This window comes from Canis lupus, chromosome X, assembly GCF_048164855.1.
Source record: "Canis lupus baileyi chromosome X, mCanLup2.hap1, whole genome shotgun sequence".
Taxonomy (NCBI): domain Eukaryota; kingdom Metazoa; phylum Chordata; class Mammalia; order Carnivora; family Canidae; genus Canis; species Canis lupus.
Genome location: NC_132876.1, coordinates 18562986 through 18584256, shown reverse-complemented (window position 1 = coordinate 18584256; position 21271 = coordinate 18562986). Strand labels below are relative to the sequence as shown.

General features: G+C 39.8%; 1 protein-coding gene and 1 non-coding gene across 7 annotated transcripts in view; both read right to left on the bottom strand.

Moving 5' to 3' along the window:
- PABIR2 (PABIR family member 2) overlaps window positions 1-21271 on the bottom strand; it is a 215053-nt gene that overhangs the window by 179861 nt on the left and 13921 nt on the right. For 2 of the 6 annotated variants that reach the window (XM_072817351.1, XM_072817350.1), the window contains one exon: window positions 12883-14685. The exons of 3 other annotated variants lie outside the window; for them this stretch is intronic. In XM_072817351.1, coding sequence (XP_072673452.1) covers window positions 14616-14685 — 70 coding nt within the window. In that variant the 3' untranslated portion in view covers window positions 12883-14615. Of the gene's footprint in view, window positions 1-12882; window positions 15647-21271 lie in introns of those variants that run through there. One more of the 6 variants, XM_072817348.1, reaches the window with a different exon arrangement.
- LOC140628959 (small nucleolar RNA U109) lies at window positions 19463-19602 on the bottom strand. The gene has a single exon (XR_012026870.1). It is a non-coding gene; the product is annotated as a small nucleolar RNA U109 (small nucleolar RNA).

Sequence of the window (21271 nt, the reverse complement as noted above, 5' to 3'; positions counted from 1 at the left end):
TTTATTGGATAAATCTATAATTACAATATTAGAGAAAATAGGATCTACTACCAAGAGGCTCCTTTTACAATAACTGTCTGGAGGAAAGACTGTTTTTCTGGGCTTGAAAAAATCAAGTGACTCATTCAAGATCTGAGGTCAAAATCAACATTTGAAGAAAGCCTCATTCTACGCGTGAAAAAATTAAGTGGAATAGAAAAACACAGGATTTCTAGTCATAGAGAAGAAAGTACAAGTGCTGAAGGCTCATTAGCAAATTCCATCAACATGCAATCCCCCTACTTAAAATTGTGCTGCATATCAAATGTTTATTGACGTATTTATTTTTGAGTGCCTGGGATGCATTTTCTTGAAGAACCGAAGTTATAGCTGTTCGAGTTCCCAAGTGAGCTCACAAAAGGAAAGCTAAAACACTGGAGGTTTACAGCAAAACTGTAGGGAGCAATTCTAGCAATGAGATCAAACAGATGTAGGAATGATCTTAGCAATAAATTACTCTCCAGTTTTCTTGTTTGGGTGCGTGAGAAAATAATTCTAGAAAGATAACAAAGCAGGACTTTTCCCAGCACTTTTAATTGTTAGCTCATTTCCCTTTCATGCTGACAACTCCTCTTTTTGATTTTATGCTGATGGGCCTTGCTTAACGCTTTACTTTTAGGTAACAAATGGACAAGAGATGGAAGTCTGGGAGAAAAAAATAAGAGAGAGATTTTGCTATAAAAGCCAGGTAGAGGGAACCTGGGTGGCTCAGTGGTTGCCCGTCTGCCTTCGGCTCAGGTTATGATCCTGGGGTCTGGGGATTGAGTTCCACATCAGGTTCCCCACATGGAGCCTGCTTCTCCCTCTGCCTGTGTCTCTGCCTCTCTGTGTGTGTCTCTCATGAATAAAAAAATAAAATCTTAAAAAAAAAAAAAACGGGTAGAGGGACACCTGGGTGGCTCAGTGCTTGAGCGGTTTGCCTTCAGCTCAGGTCATGATCCTGGGGCCCTGGGATCAAGTGCTGCATCAGGCTCCCCACAGGCAGCCTGCTTCTCCCTCTGTCTATGTCTCTGCCTCTCTCTCTGTGTCTCTCATGAATAATTTTTTTTAAAGTAGGAATTGAAACAGAGTGGAGAGAAGGAACTAAAGAAACCATGAATGTTGCCTCCATCTGATTCACCCAGTCATTCATTTGACTATGAAGTGGCAGGACCCATAGTTCATTCAGTCAACTGTTCAGCTCTCTCCCCAAGGGAGCCACGTGGTCAAGTTGACTGCGTATTTTAAAGTTATATTTACATCTCCCTTTGCTATGCGTTAAATTGAATATCTTTTCATACATGTAAAGGTCATTTATTTATTCTGTGAACTGTGTATTCATGTTTTTACCCATTTTCCTTTTGGCATTTTTAGCACTGTATCCCCCCCCCATGAAATTCCAGAGTTCTCTATGCATTGGGGAAATAGTATTCACATAGTATATGGTAGAGGTATTTTTCTCCCAGTTTTGTCATCTTGCTTTTGACTTTGCTTATGTGGTTTTGCCATGCAAAAGGTTTTTACTTTCATTTTTATGTAGTTATTTTCCATCTTTTTCATTACATCTGGATTTGGAATCCTATGTAGAAAGGCTTTCCTCATACCCAGGTTTTCTTCTAGTACTTGTATGGCTTTATTTTTTTATATTCATATCCAGTTGGAGTTTACTTCAGTATACAGTGTGAGGTGTGGAACCAAATTATCTATTTTATGTGGTTATCCAGTTATCCCAATAGCATTTATTAAAAAGTTCATCTTTGCCCCAGTGATTTGGGTATTATTATATATTAAATATATAATAACGATATATTCATTTAGATATAATATATGTTTTATATTTATTATATTATTAGATTATATATGGTATTTATGTATTTATTATATATTAAAATTACATATATACCTGTATCTACTTCTGGACCTTCTGCTTTATTTCATTGATCTGTCTGTTCATGTGCCAATACAATAATAGTAACAGGTTATAACACATTGAATACTAATTTAACAAAATAATTTGAAGTGATATGCAAAAAGAAGAGGGGCAGCTTTCTTTAACAGAATGCTAGCTAATAGATGTGGAAGGAATGACAAAAATAGGAAAACATCATTTTGTAGCCACCATGAAAAACTGACTCAGGGAACACCTGGGTGGCTCAGTTGATTAAGCATCTGAGTCTTGATTTCGGGTTTTTTTTTTTTGTAAAGATTTTATTTATTCGTGAGAGACAGAGAGAGAGAGGCAGGCAGAGACAGAAGCCGAGGGAAAAGCATGTTCCAAGCAGGGAGCCCAATGTGGGACTTGATCCCGGGACCACAGGATCACACCCTGGCTAAAGGCAAATGCTCAATGGCTGAGCCACCCAGGCATCCCTTGATTTTGGTTCTGGTCATGATCTCAGGGTCTTAAGATCAAGTTCCATGTCGGGCTCCAAGCTCAGAGGGGAGTCTGCTTTTCTCTCTCTCTGCCCCTCCCTCTGTTAATGCTCTCTCTATATAATAAATAAATAAATCTTTAAAAAAATCTGGGGTCACCTGGGTGGCTCAGTGGTTGAGCGGCTGCCTTTCGCTCAGGTCGTGACCCCAGGGTCCTGGGATCAAGTTCTACATCAGGCTCCTCACAGGGAGCCTGCTTCTCCCTCTGCCTATGTCTCTGCCTCTCTCTCTGTGTCTCTCATGAATAAATAAATAAAATCTTTAAAAAAATAACCCTGAAAAAAAAAATAACCCTGATTCAGATAGGCATCACTAGTGAATGCTAAAACTATTTGGTGAAAAGTCTTTGCAGAATAGGGAATGTACATGATCACACCTAATTTAAAATGTCAATTTATTCATTACAAAGGGGAAAGAGTGCCCTTCCAGTGGAAGAATCTGGAGAACACTGCTTTGACCAACTGATCAAACTTGGCATCACTAGTGGACCAACCAATGTCACCTACCTCCTTATGTGGTGCAATAGGACTCACCTATATAGTATTCTTGCTTAAAACGTTTGTTTCACTAAATCTGATCATGAGGAAACAATCTGAAAAATCCAAATTACGAGACATTATGCAAAAATAACTGGCCCAGGCACTTCAAAATAAATATTTCATGAAAGATGAAAAAAGTGGGAGACTGTTCTGTATTAAGGAAAACTAAAGGGGCACCTGGCTGACTCAATCAGTAGGGCATAAGACTCTTGAACTTGGGATTGTGAGTTCAAGCCCCACAGTGGGTGTAAAATTATTTTTTTTAAAATTTAAATCTCGGGACACCTGGGTGGCTCATCGGTTGAGCCTTTGCCTTTGGCTCAGGGCGTGATCCTGGAGTCCTGGGATTGAGTCCCACATGGGGCTCCCAGCATGGAGCCTGCTTCTCCCTCTGCCTGTGTCTCTGCCTCTCTCTCTGTCTCTCATGAATAAGTAAATAAAATCTTTTAAAAATGTAAATAAATAAATAAATTTAAATCTTAAGAATAAAACAAAGTGACATGACAACTAGATGAATTTACGTGACCTTTGATCCTGAATTTTGGATTCTCAACTAAAAAAAGAAAAGCTCTAAAGGAGATTCTTGGGGCAATTTGAGCAATTTGAATATGGACTGCAAATTAAATAAAATTATCTTATTGATGTTAAATATCTTGGTTCTGCTAACAAAATTGTGATTATGTAAGCAAACATCTCTGTTTTTCGGCAATGCAGGATGGAAAAGTATCTGAAAAAGTGCCTTGATGGCTGTAACTTAATTTCAAATGGTTCACAAAAATATGTGTGTACATACTGGTGGGGGGGAAGATGAGAGAAAGGAAGAGAAAAAGGACATGAGAGAGAACAAAGGTAGCAAAAGGTAAACAAATGTTTAATCTTTAAAAATCTTCTTTTAAAAAGATTTTATTTACTTTTTAAAAAAATATTTATTTATTTATTTATTTGTGACACAGAAAGAGAGAGGCAGAGACACAAGCAGAGGAAGAAGCAGGCTTCATGCAGGGAGCCTGATGTGGGACTCAATCCCAGATCCTGGGATCATGCCCTGAGCTAAAGACAGACGCTCAACCGCTGAGCCACTCAGGCGTCCTAAAAGATTTTATTCACTTATTTGACACAGAGAGAAGAGAGAGCATAAGCAAGGGGAGCGACAGAGGGAGAGGGAGGGAGAGAGAGAAGGAGAAGCAGACTCCCTGCTGAGCAGGGAACTTGATGAGGAGCTCGATCCCAGGGCCCTGAGACCACAACCTGACCCAAAGGCAGATGCTTAACTGACTGAGCCACCCAGGTGCCCTTAATCTTAAAAAAACTTAACGAAATGTTTAATTTTTGTGAAGGGTATATAGGTGTTCATTGAGCTATTCTTTCAACTTTTCTTTTTTTTTATTTTTATTTATTTATGATAGTCACACAGAGAGAGAGAGAGAGGCAGAGACATAGGCAGAAGGAGAAGTAGGCTCCATGCACCAGGAGCCCGATGTGGGATTCGATCCCAGGTCTCCAGGATCACGCCCTGGGCCAAAGGCAGGCGCTAAACCGCTGCGCCACCCAGGGATCCCTCTTTCAACTTTTCTATAGGCTTTACAACCTTTTTCTAAGTAAGAAGTTGAAGTATTTTTTAAAAGATCTATTTATTGGGATCCCCGGGTGGCTCAGCGGTTTAGTGCCTGCCTTCAGCCCAGGGTGTGATCCTGGAGTCCTAGGATCGAGTCCCACATCAGGCTCCCTGCATGGAGCCTGCTTCTCCCTCTGCCTGTGTCTCTCAGGAATAAATAAATAAAATCTTTTTAAAAAATCTATTTATTTAAGAGAGAGAATGAGAGTGTGGAGGGGAGGGGGAAAGGGAGAGAGAATCTTTTTTTTTTTTGAGAATCTTTTTTTTTTTTTTGAGAATCTTTTTTTTTTAAGATTTTATTTATTTATTCATGAGAGACACACAGAGAAAGCCACCCGAGCCACCCAGGTGTCCCATAGAGAGAGATAATCTTTTAAGCAGACTCCACGATGAACGTGGAGCTCCCCTCAGGGCTTGGTCTCAGGACCTGAGCCAAAACCAAGAGTTGGCCACTTAACCAACTATGCCACCCAGGTGCCCTGAAAAAAAAGTTTTAATTGAACTTGGCCATATCTATCAAAATCGCAAGTACACATACCCTTTGACTTAGTGGTTCCACTTCTAGGAATTTATCTGACATATGATCAGTATTATTCACTGCAGCATTGTTAAATAATAACGAGATTGGGAATAATCCAAATTTCCTCCAAAATGGAACCAGCAATGGGAAGCCTGGGTAGGCTCAGTGATTGAGCACCTGCCTTTGGCCCAGGGCATGGTCCTGGAGTCTCAGGATTGAGTCACACATCGGGCTCCCTGAATGGAGCCTGCTTCTCCCTCTGCCTATGTCTCTGCCTCTCTCTCTCTCTCTCTGTCTCTCATGAATAAATACATAAAATCTTTAAAACAAAATGGAACCAGCAAAATAAAATGGAATTAAAAAAAAAAAAAACAGGGCCGCCTGGGTGGCTCAGTGGTTGAGCGTCTGCCTTTGGCTCAGGGCATGATCTCGGGGTTCCAGGATCAAATCCTGCATCAGGCTCCCTGCATAAGGGGAGCCTGCTTCTCCCTCTGCCCATGTCTCTGCCTCTCTTCCTGTGTCTCTAATGACTAAATAAAAATAAAATCTTAAAACAATAATAAAAATTAAAAATAGGGGATCCCTGGGTGGCTCAGCGGTTTAATGCCTGCCTTGGGCCCAGGGCGTGATCCTGGAGACCCGGAATCGAGTCCCACATCGGGCTCCCTGCATGGAGCCTGCTTCTCTCTCTCTCTCTGTCTCTCTCATGAATGAATAAATAAAATCTTTAAAAAAATTAAAAATAATTTTTAAAAAAACAACAAAGAAGCACTTTGAAGACTAATATGAAATAATCTTCAAAATATATGATATACTGTTAGGGAAAAAGAGTGTATCTACCTATAGCATTGTTTAATGGAATAAATGACCTTACCTCTTCCCTTCCCTAAACCCACATCCCTTGTAAGATGACTTTATAGCTCCTCACATCCCTGAATCTAGGCTAGCCTTGTGACTTGCCTTGATCAATTAAATTTAAGAAGTTATGGTGTGCAGGTCCAAGCCTAGGCTCCCAGAGGCCTTGTGTGCTTCTGTTCCTGGGAAAACATGGCACCACAATTAAGAGTAAGCTGGAAGGTGACAAGCGCTGTGGAATAGAGCTGAATTATCACAGCTAAGACCATTCTAGACCAACTGATCAACTGAGATCAGCTGAGCCTGGTCCTGAACAGTAGAACTTTCCAGCCTGCCCATAAACTCCTGAGAAAAAAACGAACAACTATTGTTATAAGGCACTATGGTTTGGGGGCTGGCAGTGGGGGAGGGAGAGAATACATAGTCATAGCTCATAAAAACAATGATATCGTCTGTGTAAAACTTTGGTAAAAAGAAAATACTGATGTATTTGTTTGCATATGCAAACTCTGTAAGGATACATGAGAAACTGAAAACTGTTTTGGGGAAGATAAGCTAGGGTGGCTGGGGGATGAGGATGGGAGGGAGACATTTCACTGCTCTTTTGTACCTACAGAATTTTGAAACGTGAATGTATCTCCAATAAGTGAATAAATACATGAATAAAATCTAGTTTTTAAATTTTATCATCTGAAACAGAGAAAGAGAGCACAATCAGGGGGAGCAGCAGAGAAAGAGGGAAAAGCAGACTCCCCACTGAGCAGGGGGCCTAACGTGGGGCTGGCAGATGCTTACCTGAACAGAGCCACCCAGGTGCCCCTAAAATCTGTTTCTTTTACTCAAATCTTTCTAGAACCCTTAAATCATCTCTAGTGGGTAATGAGAACTCTCATACCCTACAGGAGAATTTATAAATTGGTAAAGTCTTGAAGGTATGGTTTTAAGCAGTGCCTATAAAATATGTAAATGCATATGCAATGCACAAATTGTCTCTGGAAAAAACCCCACCAGAACCTGGTAACACTGGTTGTTTCTGAGGAAGGATCTTATGGAACTAGAGGTCAAAAGGAGAAGGAAGACTGACTTTTTTTCTATATGCCCTTTTTCCTATTTGAATTTTTTACACTGAACTTGTATTACCTTTACAAAAGGAAAATAATGAATAAAATGCACATACACTTTGACCCAACAATTTATCACTTCTAAAACTCTCTCCTGCAGAAATACTTACAGAAGCGAAAATAAATGTATGTTACTACTTATGTACACTAATAAATTATCAAGATCCTAAATGACCATCAATTAAGGATTAGATAAATTATGGAATGTTTGTACAAGGGAATAATATACGGTTGCTAAAAATGAACCCATAAACCATCACCCGGGTCAACATAGAACATTCCAGAACTCCTAAAGTACTCCCTAATGCCTACTTCAGCTATTCACCCTCTATGAATTATCACAAACAACATAGAACATTCCAGAACACTTAAAGCGCCCTCTAATGCCAATTCCAGCCATTTAACACTCTGTGAATTATCACAAACTGAGCAAACCCATTTAACCATCACCCATGTCACAGAAAATTCCAGAACTCTTGAAGCGCCCCCTAATGCTCACTTCTAGCCATTCAGTCTATGAATTATCACACACTGAATAAACCCATGTAACCATCACCCAAGTCACACAGAACATTCCAGAACATTCCACAGACCATCCAGTTTGTGCTCATTCATGAAGCAGTACCCTCTTTTGTATGTATGCTATAATAAAAATCTCTAAAGTATGCATGCTTATCTATTACAAGTACATTTCAAATGTATAAACAGATTAATTATGTATACAAATCAAACTATTAAATTACTGATAAGAAGGCTGCGGGGGAGGAGTTTATTTATTTTGCATACTTCTATGAGGTTTGAAATTTTTATAGTGAGTTTTTCATAACCGATCATTTTAAAACAAATAAAAAATAACGAAGTAAAATACACATACAAGAAAGAAAATAATTTTAAGTACTGCTGTGAGACATTAGTTTTGTCCTTGAGGAGAAACTACTCATCATTCAGGATTATAAATCCTAGAATTCTAGATCCACCACCTGCATCAGCCAGCGTCCCCCTCCTGCCACTCTTGACCCATAGGTCTTGGAGGGAGATAAATGCTTGAATAACAGGTTCAAAGAAACACTTCACCAGCCCAGGCTTTTACCTCAAACTCCAGTGTAGTCACTAGATGACTTGAAATTCTATACACCAGATATTTCCTTTGCCCAAAGTAGACAGGCCTCAGTGACCAGAACCTTCTTTCTCTGAGGCTGACCTTCTGAGCTTAGCTTTGGAGCCCTAAATACTCTTCCAATCAGAAGACAGGTAAGGAAAGAAACTGAAGGAAAACCACACCTAGGAAAGGCAAGAAACCTTTTAGGGTAACTGAATAGTCTGAGTTTGCCCAGTACCTGCCTTGTTTTCGCACTGAAAGTCCCCAGGAAACATCTCAGTTCTGAGCAAACCAGGACCTAACATACCAGGCCTCACGTGCTCTTTAGGTTCCTTTTCCCTTAGCCCCAACCAAGTTCTCCGTCGACCCTCAAGGCGAGAGAGGGGTGTCTCCCCCTCAGAAGCTAAAGCAGGGGTGCCAGACTTATCTTACCACACCTCACAGGAGAAAAGCAGAATTAGAAGCCCAGAGAGAGAGAGAGAGGATCCGAGAGGCACCCAAGGAAAGCATTCCACACAGATTTAACAGCTTTTAACCTCTTCATAGCATCGGTTCCACACACCACAGTGACCCCAGGCTTTCCCTGGTTCTAAATTCTGATTCGGATTTTACTTCGAAGATTTGGGCCGTATCTAGGTGCTTTTACTCCTATGAACTCACTTTTTGTTCACGTTTTAAACAGACGAATTTTAAAATATTGTTTGTTCAATTTACGCCAGCAGAAAACTTCACATCACTATCAGAAATAGGAAATCGATACCATGTGCCACAAACAGAAGGTACATATGAGGTATTATACACTAATAAAAATTACCTAAAGGTGGTACTTCTGCTCCCAGGCTCCTCATGCAAGTTTTCCTCAGGAGTGTCTGGAACACAAGAAGCTTGAGGCTCCTCCTAGAGGTCAGACTGTGTGGTTAACACTTCCTCAGGGGTTGCTTCCCACTCTTTCTTCCTTTGGGCTCCCTCTACAGATCAGAGTGATTTTTAGTTCGGCTCCCTCTGTTGGTTAGAGCATGTGGTTACCTACTCACTGTTGGGCAAAATTTTATTGAGTAACTGTTATGTTGTGGACACAGTGCTAGCCACCAAGGGTACAGAAGAGAAAATGGGAGCGATTTGAAGTTGTAATTGAGCAAGAGTTGGAAGAAAAGGAATAAGTTGGATTTGAGTACAGACTGTGCTGCTTGTCTCCATTTCTTAAAAGCACCCACTCCCCCACCCCAGCTCCCTTTATTCCACCACATCAATTGGACTTTGCCCCTTCCACCTCACCAAAAGTATGTTAATGAGTCCCTAGGGGACCTAAAGATCAGACCCAATGGGACGTTTCTGGCCCTCATCTTAAGTAACCAGGGAGCCGACTCCTTCCTTAGCTCTGCTGACGGCATTAGCTTGTTTCTCCAGGTTTTTCTCCTACCTCTCTTGCCATCCCATTTCTCCTTCAGCCTGTCTCTTACATGTTGGCGCTTGTCAGGATTTTGTCCTTAACCCTCTTCTCCATGAATCTCGCTACTTTCCATCCACATGCATAGCTTCCACCTCCATAGTCTGACTCTCAAGTCCTAAAAACCGGATGTGGTCCCCGTTTCTCCAGCCTCATTTTCTTCTATTAGCAAATTACTTCCCTCCCATGATAGCACCTGTGCCCTATTTCCCTCTACCTGACTCCCACCAGCCCCCCGGTCTGTTCTCCAAGATTCAGCTTCATGTCACCTCTTCCAGGAAGCACTCCAGAAGTGCAGTCCAGGTTATATTAGGTGCTCTCCTTCTGTCTGCCCCTGCACTCAGTGCTTCACACACCAGCGCTTCCACTGCCTAGTGTAGCTCCCTTTACAGCACCAGGCTGGTCAACTTGAAGGCAGGAACGTAATCTGCATAGTTTCCAGCCCAGGGCTCGGTAAGTAGTTGCAAAATTGATGAATATAAGAAATCCCTGAGCTGTGAATAATTCAACACACAGGAAGAGGAGCTTAGGGGTGGTAGCTGGGAGGGGTGCAAGCTAGGAATATTTAAAACCTGAGTATTTGAGCCCTTCTTCCCTTTGCCTTCTGTGGAGACAGCCAGGGCTGGTGGGACTGGAGGGACCTCAAGGTCAGCATCAGGAGATGGCTGGGGCTGGGGAGGAAGCCAGCGTGGCAGGGGCAGAAATCACTTACATACAGGGGAAATGAGCAGTCATGCTGAGGATAAAGGGAACCAGGTCTGTCACTATCAGAGAGCAGAGTTACAAATATGGATAGGGTGGATGCTAGAAGGAACCTTATGGTGTTGAACTGGAATCAGAGGTAGCTGTTTGAACTCATTTTTAATAGATGAACATATATATATATGTGTGTGTGTGTGTGTGTGTGTGTGTACACACATCCACACATATTTTCTCTATGCTGAGAAAGCCTTTAAACCACAATGCCCTAATAGCAATGATTACACCTAGTGCCTACACCTTGGCTTTGAAATACCATTTTCCACTAAAAGGAATCGGGGCTTCTTATAGAAATGTCTGATCCCAAGGCAGGGGCAAGGAAAGTATGAATCTGGGTCATCTTAAGCCAGGTAGCAAAACAGTGCTCCAAAAACCCTGAGATTTGTCAAAAGGACACAGGAGCCTGCTTGGAGGGATTCTCAACTGTCCAAATCTGAGATGTGAATTATTAAAATAATGAAAATGATTTTTAAAAAGATTTTATTTATTTATTCACGAAAGCTACAGAGAGAGAGGCAGAGACACAGGCAGAGGGAGAAGCAGGCTCCATGCAGGGAGTGTGATGTGGGACTCCATCCCAGGACCCCGGGATCATGACCTGAGCCGAAGGCAGATGCTCAACCGCTGAGCAACCCAGGCATCCCTGAAAATGATTTTTAAGATTTTATTTATTTAGAAAGATAGCACACACATGTGTGAGTGGGGGGAGAGGGAGAATCTCCAGCAAACTCCACACGCAGTGTGGACCCCAACGTGAGGCTCAGTCTCACAACCCTGAGATCATAACCTGAGCTGAAAACCAAGAGTCAGCTGCTTAACCGACTGAGCCCCCCAGGTGCCCCAATAATGAAAATGATTTAAAACCCACTGATGAAAATAGGAGTCCAGAAGTCCACACTGATGCAAATAAATGGTGAAGAGAAATGTTTAGTTAGAATGCCAACTAATAAATGTGGAAAAAATGATAGAATGAGTCACCATTAGGCGGCCATCCTACTACCATAAGGCACGAACACGAAAGATCAATGGATACTAAAACTGATGAGTGAAAGTGTGAGAAAACAGGATATTTATATACTGTCAAAGTATCTCCATACCAAATATTTTTATTAATTTCAAAGGCAAAACATTAACTGCACAGAAATCTGGCAGACACCACCTTAAGTGAAGGATCAAATTTACCATCACCAGTAAAAGGACAGTGACATCACGTGCCTCCCACAATAATACACAGAAGGCAGCATCGCTTCTGTGGTACTTCTGCCCAGAATGCATAACCTGAATTTTAATAACTAGGAAACAACAGTCAAACCTCAATCAAGGGACATTTTCCAAAATTGGCCATAACTTTTCAAAAAATATGAAAATCACCAAAGGCAAGGCTGGAGGTGCTTCAAGATTGTGGGAGGTCAAAGACACCTAATAACTACGTGTAACATATAATCTTGGGTTGATTCTTGGGTCAGAAGAAAAGACTTTTTTTTCTTTTTGGCTAAAAGAGCATGATTGGGACCACAGGCAACATTTGAATGGAGTCTATAGGTTAGATGGTTGTTGTTGTTTTTTTTTAATTTTTTTTTATGATAGTCACAGAGAGCGAGAGAGAGGCAGAGACACAGGCAGAGGGAGAAGCAGGCTCCATGCATCGGGAGCCCGACGTGGGATTCGATCCCGGGTCTCCAGGATCGCGCCCTGGGCCAAAGGCAGGCGCCAAACCGCTGCGCCACCCAGGGATCCCCTAGATGGTCGTTTTGTATAGCAAAGGTGATTTCCTGATTTTGATAGTTCTAATGTGCCTGTGTAGAATGTCCCAGTCTTTAGGAAATGTGCACCGAAGCAGGTAAGGCACATAAAAGTAATGGGGTATCGTTTCAGTAACTGCTCCGTTGGTTCAGATGTGAATACTTAAGTACTTATTCACACCATATGGAAGAGAGGGAGAGAATGATAAAGTGAACGTGGTTAGGTGCTAACAATCAGGCAGCCCGGCTGAAGGATGCACAGGAATTCTCCCTGCTGTTCTTGCTATTTTTCTGTAAGTGTGAAATAACACCGGTTCATGTTTTTAAGAAACTGAAAAGAAAAATGAGTGTTTAGAACCTGAGTCATGCATAAAAGGCTTTAAAAAAATTTCTAACCTGTCAATCCCCCCATCTTCTTTCAAAACAACCAAGTCTTATGAATATGTAAAAAAAAACATGAAAAGAATAAAAAAGAAGTAAGAAATATGTGTGGCCTTGGCAAAAACTGTCTAAATTGTCCAATTATACAAAATGCTCATGAAGGTTTGACATTACATGGAGAGGTTCCTTTTTTTGTTTTGCGTAACAGACCAAACTTCAATAAGGTTATTCTTCTGTGTTCCCAATACATTTTACTCTGAACTTGACTGCAATTAGACACAGAGAACGCGATACTGGGACACGGAGGCAGAAAATAGTTCTTAGTGATGATAAAAGAGAGAGACTTGAAAAACTTTTATAGAATTTTATGCATGTGTACACACTTTATTAAATTTGCATTCTAAGATATACACAAGGTCAGCATTTCACAAAACTTCCTATTATTTATTCCAAAAAGCAGTTATCATGAAACAGTATGATTATATAAGTTAGTCAAGCAAAAAGAGTATCTATAGGATTTTCTTATCATATCATCTCTTGTACTTGCTTTCAAACAGAAGCCTGAAATAGGATATATTAGAATAGGAAGAGAGAATTTTAATTTATAATAATGACCACTTTTCAAATATTAGACTTTATATAAAAATAAAGGAGTACTGTCAACAAAGCTCATCTGAAGGTTAGCGTCTCTATCTTTTATTTATTCCAAAACAACCCCTGCATAAACTTAACTTTCTAGTCAATTTGAACAATAAAAATGAACCTCGGTTTAAACGATGAAGTGACTCATCTCATCTCCTAGTTCTTACACTATTGTAACAACTTCATTTTCCTGTCCCAATTCTCACCCACCACTGAATTTTAAAAGAAATTTAAATATCATCACATTTCCAAAGGTTGTTTCTTATGAGTCCTAAATTAGAGCCAAGAAATCATGGCCAGAAGTATCCCTTTAAGGCAAAGAAGACAGGAGGGCGAAGGTGGATAAATTATAAAGATGTAAGATAAAACCATCTCTTGGCATTATATAGGCAGAAACATCTGAATGTGGTTCTTTCACAAACAGAATAAACACACTGAATACCATCGAAGTGATTTTTCTTTAAAATGGCACACTAGAGAACACTCTTCATAATATATACATTGATATTAGGATTTAAAGTTTATGGACTTTTCACAGGTGAAAGCAACACAAAAAATAAAGCCATTAATGGCCATCGTGGTGGTTATTACAGTTTAAAATAAACACCACGTCTGATGCCAGAACAGAACTACTTACTGCAAGCTATGTGATGCTCTCTTGTAAGTCAAAGAGGACAGATTTCCCTTCAAGCTATACAGTATTACTACTCTGTTGAGTACCGTCAAAGCGCATCATCTTCCTTTAAAATTCAAGAATCTTTGCCTTCAAAGGACACAAAGGCAGTAGTTTTCATTTCTTACATTCATTTAAAAAGTGGAATATTATGATCCTAGCAGGCAAATTTGCATATTAAACACAGACAATCCAACTACGATGTCTGAACATTAAAAGATATCTATCACATCAGACATTTTTACACAGTTTTAAATAATAAATAACAATAGATTACACTCAGTTTTTTTAAATAGCTCTATCACGATTTTCCTCTTTTAAAAATTAAATAACTTATGGTACCTCAGACTTACTATCATATACACTGTTCACAGCTCAAACAGCTTCTGAAAAGCAGAATGCACAGTAACATTGACTTTTTCAGCTCCTAAAAGTTTCCCCGATATTAAATGGCCCTTACTATGAGGCAGCACAGACAAGAACTGGATTCTGACTCTGATGGCAACATGATAACCAAAACACGGTCCGCAGCGGCACTCACTCACCACATTGACGAAACAAACAAATCCAATGACAAAAAAGTAATCAGAAAAAAAGCAGCAATCGAAACAGTATGTAGTGACCAGACACATAATCTACCCTACATTATGACATCCATCTTTACAGCACAACACTGTACCCCAAGGCACCTCAGGCCTCATAATATCACCCGAAACAAGCTGTCAAGCTCCATGTATGCTTTTCTACACAGTGCTTTGTGAGTAAATAACATTATTCATTCATTTGTAGATGCTCCACACATCTGGTCAAGGCAGGAATTTCTTCTCCTTGATAACACCACCTAGAAACATTAACAATATTTTATATATTCCTTCGGGCAACAAAAAGTTTGGGAAGAAAAATATCAACTGTGGTGGCTAAGGCCTAAGAACCTGTGGGTGAGTAATCCAGGCATCCTGTCAGTCCATTTACATTCTCTGCACTAAAATCAATCCTCACGTCATACACTCCAACAGCAAAGAAGCGGTATGGATAGTAATGAAAGCGACTATGTGTTTCTTCCCCTCTGTGAGAAATGGCAAGTAAGCAGCTCAAACAGGAAAGGGAAACAAAATAATGTACTTTAAGCTGATGCAGAAAAATAATAATTTAATATAATTGAAAGCAATCCATCTATTATTGTGAAATAAAGAGATTTGAAACTATGTAGTCAACAGAGAACAAAAAAAGGAAAAAAAAACAAACCACAAATCTCTCAAGCAAGAGAATTTCTGATCAACTTTAGCTGTTGTGTCACTGCTGGGAAAAAGAACCTCTGTCGAAAATACACATCAGTGCTTTCCTTAAGCGTATAGATTCTAAAATAGGTGCTCTCTGAGGCACTGAGGAAAAAAAACATATGCTCTAAGCAATCAAAAATGAGTATTTGAGATTTAGTCACTAGAGCCAAAATGAGATCAGCAATAAGAGACATAAGTAAGATCACTACACTCGTAAAATTGAACTTTAGAGAAGAGAGATGCCAAAAAGTACGGCATTGAAATGGTTTAGGTCTGCCACACTTTAATCCTCATTATGGATCAAAGTTCTCTGCGTTCCTCACTGAATGTTTTATGTAGGAAACAGCAGTTAAAACACTGAATCAGAAATGGGTAAGTCACTTGGGTGAGAGATCATCCATCAAGATGAACGGAGAGCATGAATTGGAGCATGCTACTGGAGACTCTGCGGTTGTGCTGCCTTTAGCCAGTGAGTCTGAGGATAAGCCACTGCTGCTACTACTGCCATCCAAAATATCTGAACTGAGGACAAAGCAAAAAGAATTATAAGCAGATGCATCTATCAGGGTAAAGGTAAACATAACATGCAACGACATAGTTTCAAGAACTCACAAATCAGTAAGAGCATTTGTAAATAATAAAAAGCATAAGCAACAGCAATGAACTACATAATGTACTACTATATTTGGGTACCTGCAAAAACAAGGTCACAGAAATCCAAAGTAAGACATTCAAGTTCTGCTTCACTTTAGTGCTTTCTTGGAAGCACCAGAATGTCCAAAATACAGGAAGCATTCCTCTTGATGTGTCATGATTTTCGTGAGGGTATTCCCTTACCTTCAGCTCAAGAGATTGCTATCCTGAGATTTATCTTCTTCCCTTCCCATCAGCCTTCGAGTAAGATGAATGGTTACTCATTGAGGTACCCTGGACTGTCTGAAGTATCCTACTAAGGACACTGCTTCACCATTCCTCTGCTCCAGAACACAGGCATTCAACTACTCTAAATTGGACTGCTTCCCCATTCCCAAGATGCTTTCAATTCAAACACATTTTTAAAAAATTTCTCCCTCTGCTGTTTGTCTTTTAAATTCTTCTAATTTGATGAATTTTGGACACAGTTTCCTTTTCTCTTGCTTTCAGAACACAAAGGTGTCCCTGATGTCTCTACAAGCCTCCAGTGACTATCCAGTTAGGCTGCTAAAAGGAATGTTCTTTAGCCATGGACCCAATACTCTGACCCTCCACTTGCCTCTTTGATTCTCACAGCTAGCTTCTGCTCCCATCCTTCCACTCAAACTCCTTCTTTGGGCATCAGAGCCTCTAGAACCCAGCCCAGGGATGCCTTACCCATCTAGTCCAGGCTCTCAGGGCTGCCAACCCTCCATCCAGCCTGCTTCATAAACCTGGCTTCTTACTTCAGTGTTCACAATTAACAGCCTTCACAATTTCGCACCAGGTTGCCTTTCTGGCTCTGCGTCCCATCAATCCAACATACAAATTCTATGCTCACTATCTGGCCTGAATTCACTTTTTCACTCATTCATTTATTCTAATATTTACTGACTAACTGCCAAGTGCAGGAAGTATGCTAGATATTAGAAATACGATGGTGTCTAAGACAGACATGGTCCCTGCCCTCATGGAACTTATATTACAGTACAGGAGACAAGACATTTAAGTAATCGTGCTAATACATATGTAATTTGTGATCAAAGCAGTAAAAGCAAGATACAAAGGGCTCCGCGGGCATATAACATGAGTAATTCGATCTAATTTAGAGGAACACGTTCCCTCAAAGTGACACTTGAGCTGTCATCTGAAAGATGAGTAGGCATTAACTAGGTATGGTCTGGGAGGAAGCAAGGGTGGTTTTAGGAGCCAAAAGCAGGCTAGTGTGGCTGTAAGTACAGAGAGTGAGAACACAATGAGAGACAAAGCTTGAGAGGTAGTCAGGCAGTTTTAGGATTCACATAGACACACTTTTTAATTTTGAAGAGGGATACAAGTGTAGAATTGGAGAAGGAATAATGAATCAGGGAATATAGATTTTAGCTGAAGTCTGGTCACTAGCTCTTTCACAAAAGCCCAACCTGGTCTAATATGCTCTGAGGCTAAATGTTGGGAATCTTTCTTTTTTGGGGAGGAAGTCTTAAATATGATCACTTTTATGGATCTCCGAGTTAATATATTACCAGTGTTAAGCAACCCATGGTACATTTGGAAGTTTCTAGGCCTGATACCCTACCCTCCACCTCAATGGCATGTAACACCTTCCCCCCACTTCTCTGCTATTTTTCTATTGCCTGTGGATTGTTTTTAGGTGGAGGCAGAATACAAATAAGCTTCGGAAAAGTAAACATAAAAATGGAAACAGTACAGTCCACGGTACTCCCACTCTAAGCTCACTGCTGTGAAATGCATCATTAATAACAGCACTTTTAAGTAAGAAGTTTGGAAAATTTAGCTGGCACTGCTATATTTTCAACCCAATAGTAAAATACGTCTAAAATATGAATTATTCAAACTACTGAAAGAAAGTTACACAGATAATCTAAGGCATTGGAAAATCAAAAGACCTTTATATTTGCCTTTGGAACATATGTGATTTTTCCTCCTGCAGCATTTTGCCTAGACTAATATTAAAATGAATTTACTTTCCTAAAGCACATATTGGCCAGGCAGCCGAAGGACACGCTCTGTGCTACTTGGCAGGAAGAAACAGGCTTAGATTAAAATTTGGCCACCAAGCAGATAATCTGAATATAAATAAAGACTTTCTTATTCCAACCACCAGACTTATGGTGAGCCCTGGGTTAAAAGATTCCATTTGTAATAAGACCTGCTTGCTTAGGTGAATCCTGTATTCATTCAAAAACACAGAACATGGCTCATGAGAAGAAAGCTCCCATCTAACACTGTTGATTACCTTAAGAGAAATAAGAAATAAGCTAATAGAGAAATTACCAAGAAGTTACTGAGAAAAAATAATACAAATCTGAATATTTTGTTTCATATATTCCGTTTCAGGAACTTCTTTTCTATTATTAACTATGAACATATGAAAAATTTTGTTCATTAATGGTAAAATAGCATACTTACATTTAGGCTCCAGTGTAATTTAGATTCAGAACTTGGTAAACCATTAACCAGATATTTTCACTAAACTAAAATCTGTTAAATCTAGTTTCTGTTAATAAATCTGACACTACTATGCATGGTCATGGAAGCAGAGACTACCCACTGTCATAGATTACCTACTGTTAGTAAATCTGCATAAAGAAAAGATTTACATGATTTTTTTATTTATAGAGAGATCACTGAACAAAAGTGACTTTTATAGCATTCACTTGTCAACCTTCTACCAGGCCTTCTAAAAGCAACAAAGTATGGTCCAATTTGAGTTTATCTTTTTCCTTTCCTAGCTGAAACTCTAATGGAGGTGTGAATGGGCCTTAGATTAACGGCTGAGACCCAGACAGTGTGAGGAAAGCAAAGGACCTAGACAGTCCGAACTGGACGCAGGAGTACACAAATCAAAAATGAACTAATTCTAATTCATTCTGGCCACCGAGTATAGTGATGCAATATCTGAACTGCACAACCAAAAATACTTATGATTATTGAAGTAGTACCCTGTCTAAAAAAATAAGGATGCAAGTATAAGAGAATCATTAAAACATTCAAATGATAAAGTAACAACAGAATCAGGATGTCCAGTGTGACTCATGCTATTATTAAAGTGGTACCATCTGGTGCCACTTTATGCCTTGTCCAGTCAATAATCTGGGTTCCATCAGATTAGGAACAGGCAGGGAAATAGACTAGAAATTAGCCACAGCCCTATCAAGCCCTGAATAGATTCTGGTATAAGGTAAGACTACGGGGCATCCCCTGCCCCATGGTGTGGGCTAAACAGGCCCACGGGGTAAGTTTTCTGGCCTCAATCATCTTACCTTAGAAAGATGCAACATTATATTTCTGCATTTAACTCCTAAGTTTTTAAGATCACACATTTAAGTATAATCATTTCCAGTTACCTTGGGGACAGGAGTTTAAAAGTACCAGCACAGATGTCTAAGCTGCTCCCTTAAACACGTTCAAGGTATATGTATACAGTTCTATTAGTCAATAAATCACGATTAAATATTCTTTGTACACATCACATATTCCTGATTAAACTCTCTTGCCATGATACATATACCATTAAAAATAATGTGAAAATCACTAAGTGAAATCTAATGAAAAATGTTAAAATACAACTGTCAAGGTTAAATTAGCAGTCACACCAACACTACGATGCACTGGGCAAGAAATTTTTTGGGAGAACTTTTCCTTTTCCGTATGAGAAACAGACTATCACTTAATCTTCACTACATGGCTAGTGGCCCTCAGAACTCCTTTATTTCATATAGCAAGCCACAGATAATCTAGTTCCTCAGGGAACGAGGAGCATAACAAGAATTCCCAACATGCAAAAAGAATCAAAGCACCATGGAAAGGTGTAATTCCAAGCTATGATCAAATTCTTGAGGTTCAGAAGAACTAAATGCAGAATGACATAATTCCTGCCTTGTGGTTGACAAGGTTTCCCAGATTTGGCTGGCAAAGATCTCAAAGTTTTCATCTAGTAAAAAATATATAAAGAGCAGGCCTACTTTTTCCTTTGGGCAGTAGTTGGCACACTGGACACAAACCCCAAGTAGGTCCATACTCAAACTTCACGCTTAATTTACACTTCAAAGATGTCAGATTTGAAAGACCATTATCTAATATGTAAAGTTTAATTTAAAGTTTTGGGATCCCTGGGTGGCGCAGTGGTTTAGCGCCTGCCTTTGGCCCAGGGCGCGATCCTGGAGACCCGGGATCGAATCCCACATCAGGCTCCCGGTGCATGGAGCCTGCTTCTCCCTCTGCCTGTGTCTCTGCCTTTCTCTCTCTCTCTGTGACTATCATAAATAAATAAAAAAAAAAAAATAAAGTTTTAAAATCCATCTTTTCTTTGTAGAGTGGGGCAGGAACAAAGTATGACAATTTAAATGAGGAGATACCCTCTGCTAATGATCTGGTACCTCTTCTCCCTAAAATGTATAAAAATGGTTTCCCTGGTTATCAAGTAGATCGCAATCCTTGGCAACAGAATCCAGAACACAGAGTCTCTGTCTCTGTCCTCATTTCTAAGAATACCGATGTCTGATCAATGAAACTGCATTACAGAGATAGAAAAAAAAAGTGTTTGCAATTTTCACATATCATGAGTAACTCATGTTTAGAATCTCTGCATTACAGACATAAATGTCAGCAATATTAGGATACAAAGTGTCCAAAAAGTCAGTGCAATTTTAAGTTTTAATATCCTCAGGAGTACAGATGCTATGAACTTACTGAAAACATCTTTTAAAGTTTAGTTACTCAAATACCTTTCACACTTAGTTTTGTGAATTTTGAGTAATAAATTTATTTTAACATACACTGTTATGTTGGCTTGTTATCACTCTATGACTAGCCATGAATAAAAGCAAATCTTTCCAGTGTGAGGCAAACTTTTTTGTCTTTATGGATCAAAAAGTGCCCTTGATCACCAATGTGGATGTCCCCAGGGCTCTAATATCTAGTCACAGGTCTAAGGATAATGTGAGTAGTGACAACAGAAATAGGACCCTCACCGCAGCCACCATCGTTGACTACTCAAGTTTTGCTATTCAGAGGAATAAATGTCTGGACAAGGGGTAAAGATCCTTGGTAAATCCCGGACCCTCTCTTTCCTTTCTTTTTTTTAAGATTTATTTATTTATTTATGATAGACATAGAGAGAGAGAGGCAGAGACACAGGAGGAGGGAGAAGCAGCCTCCATGCCGGGAGCCTGACGTGGGACTCGATCCCAGGACTCCAGGATCATGCCCTGGGGCAAAGGCAGGTGCCAAACCACTGAGACACCCAGGGATCCCCTCTTTCCTTTCTTATTTATTTGTCTGAATCTGTTTTATGGCATCCTGTACAGTCTATGAAACTTTTTTTTTTTAAACCCACTTCACAATGTATGTTCTCAGCTTATCAAAAGTCTTCCCTATCTTTTCCCCAACTTGGTTACTTGGTTAGCAACTGGGTAAGCAAAGCTATTTTTAATGTCATGTGCCTATATTAAA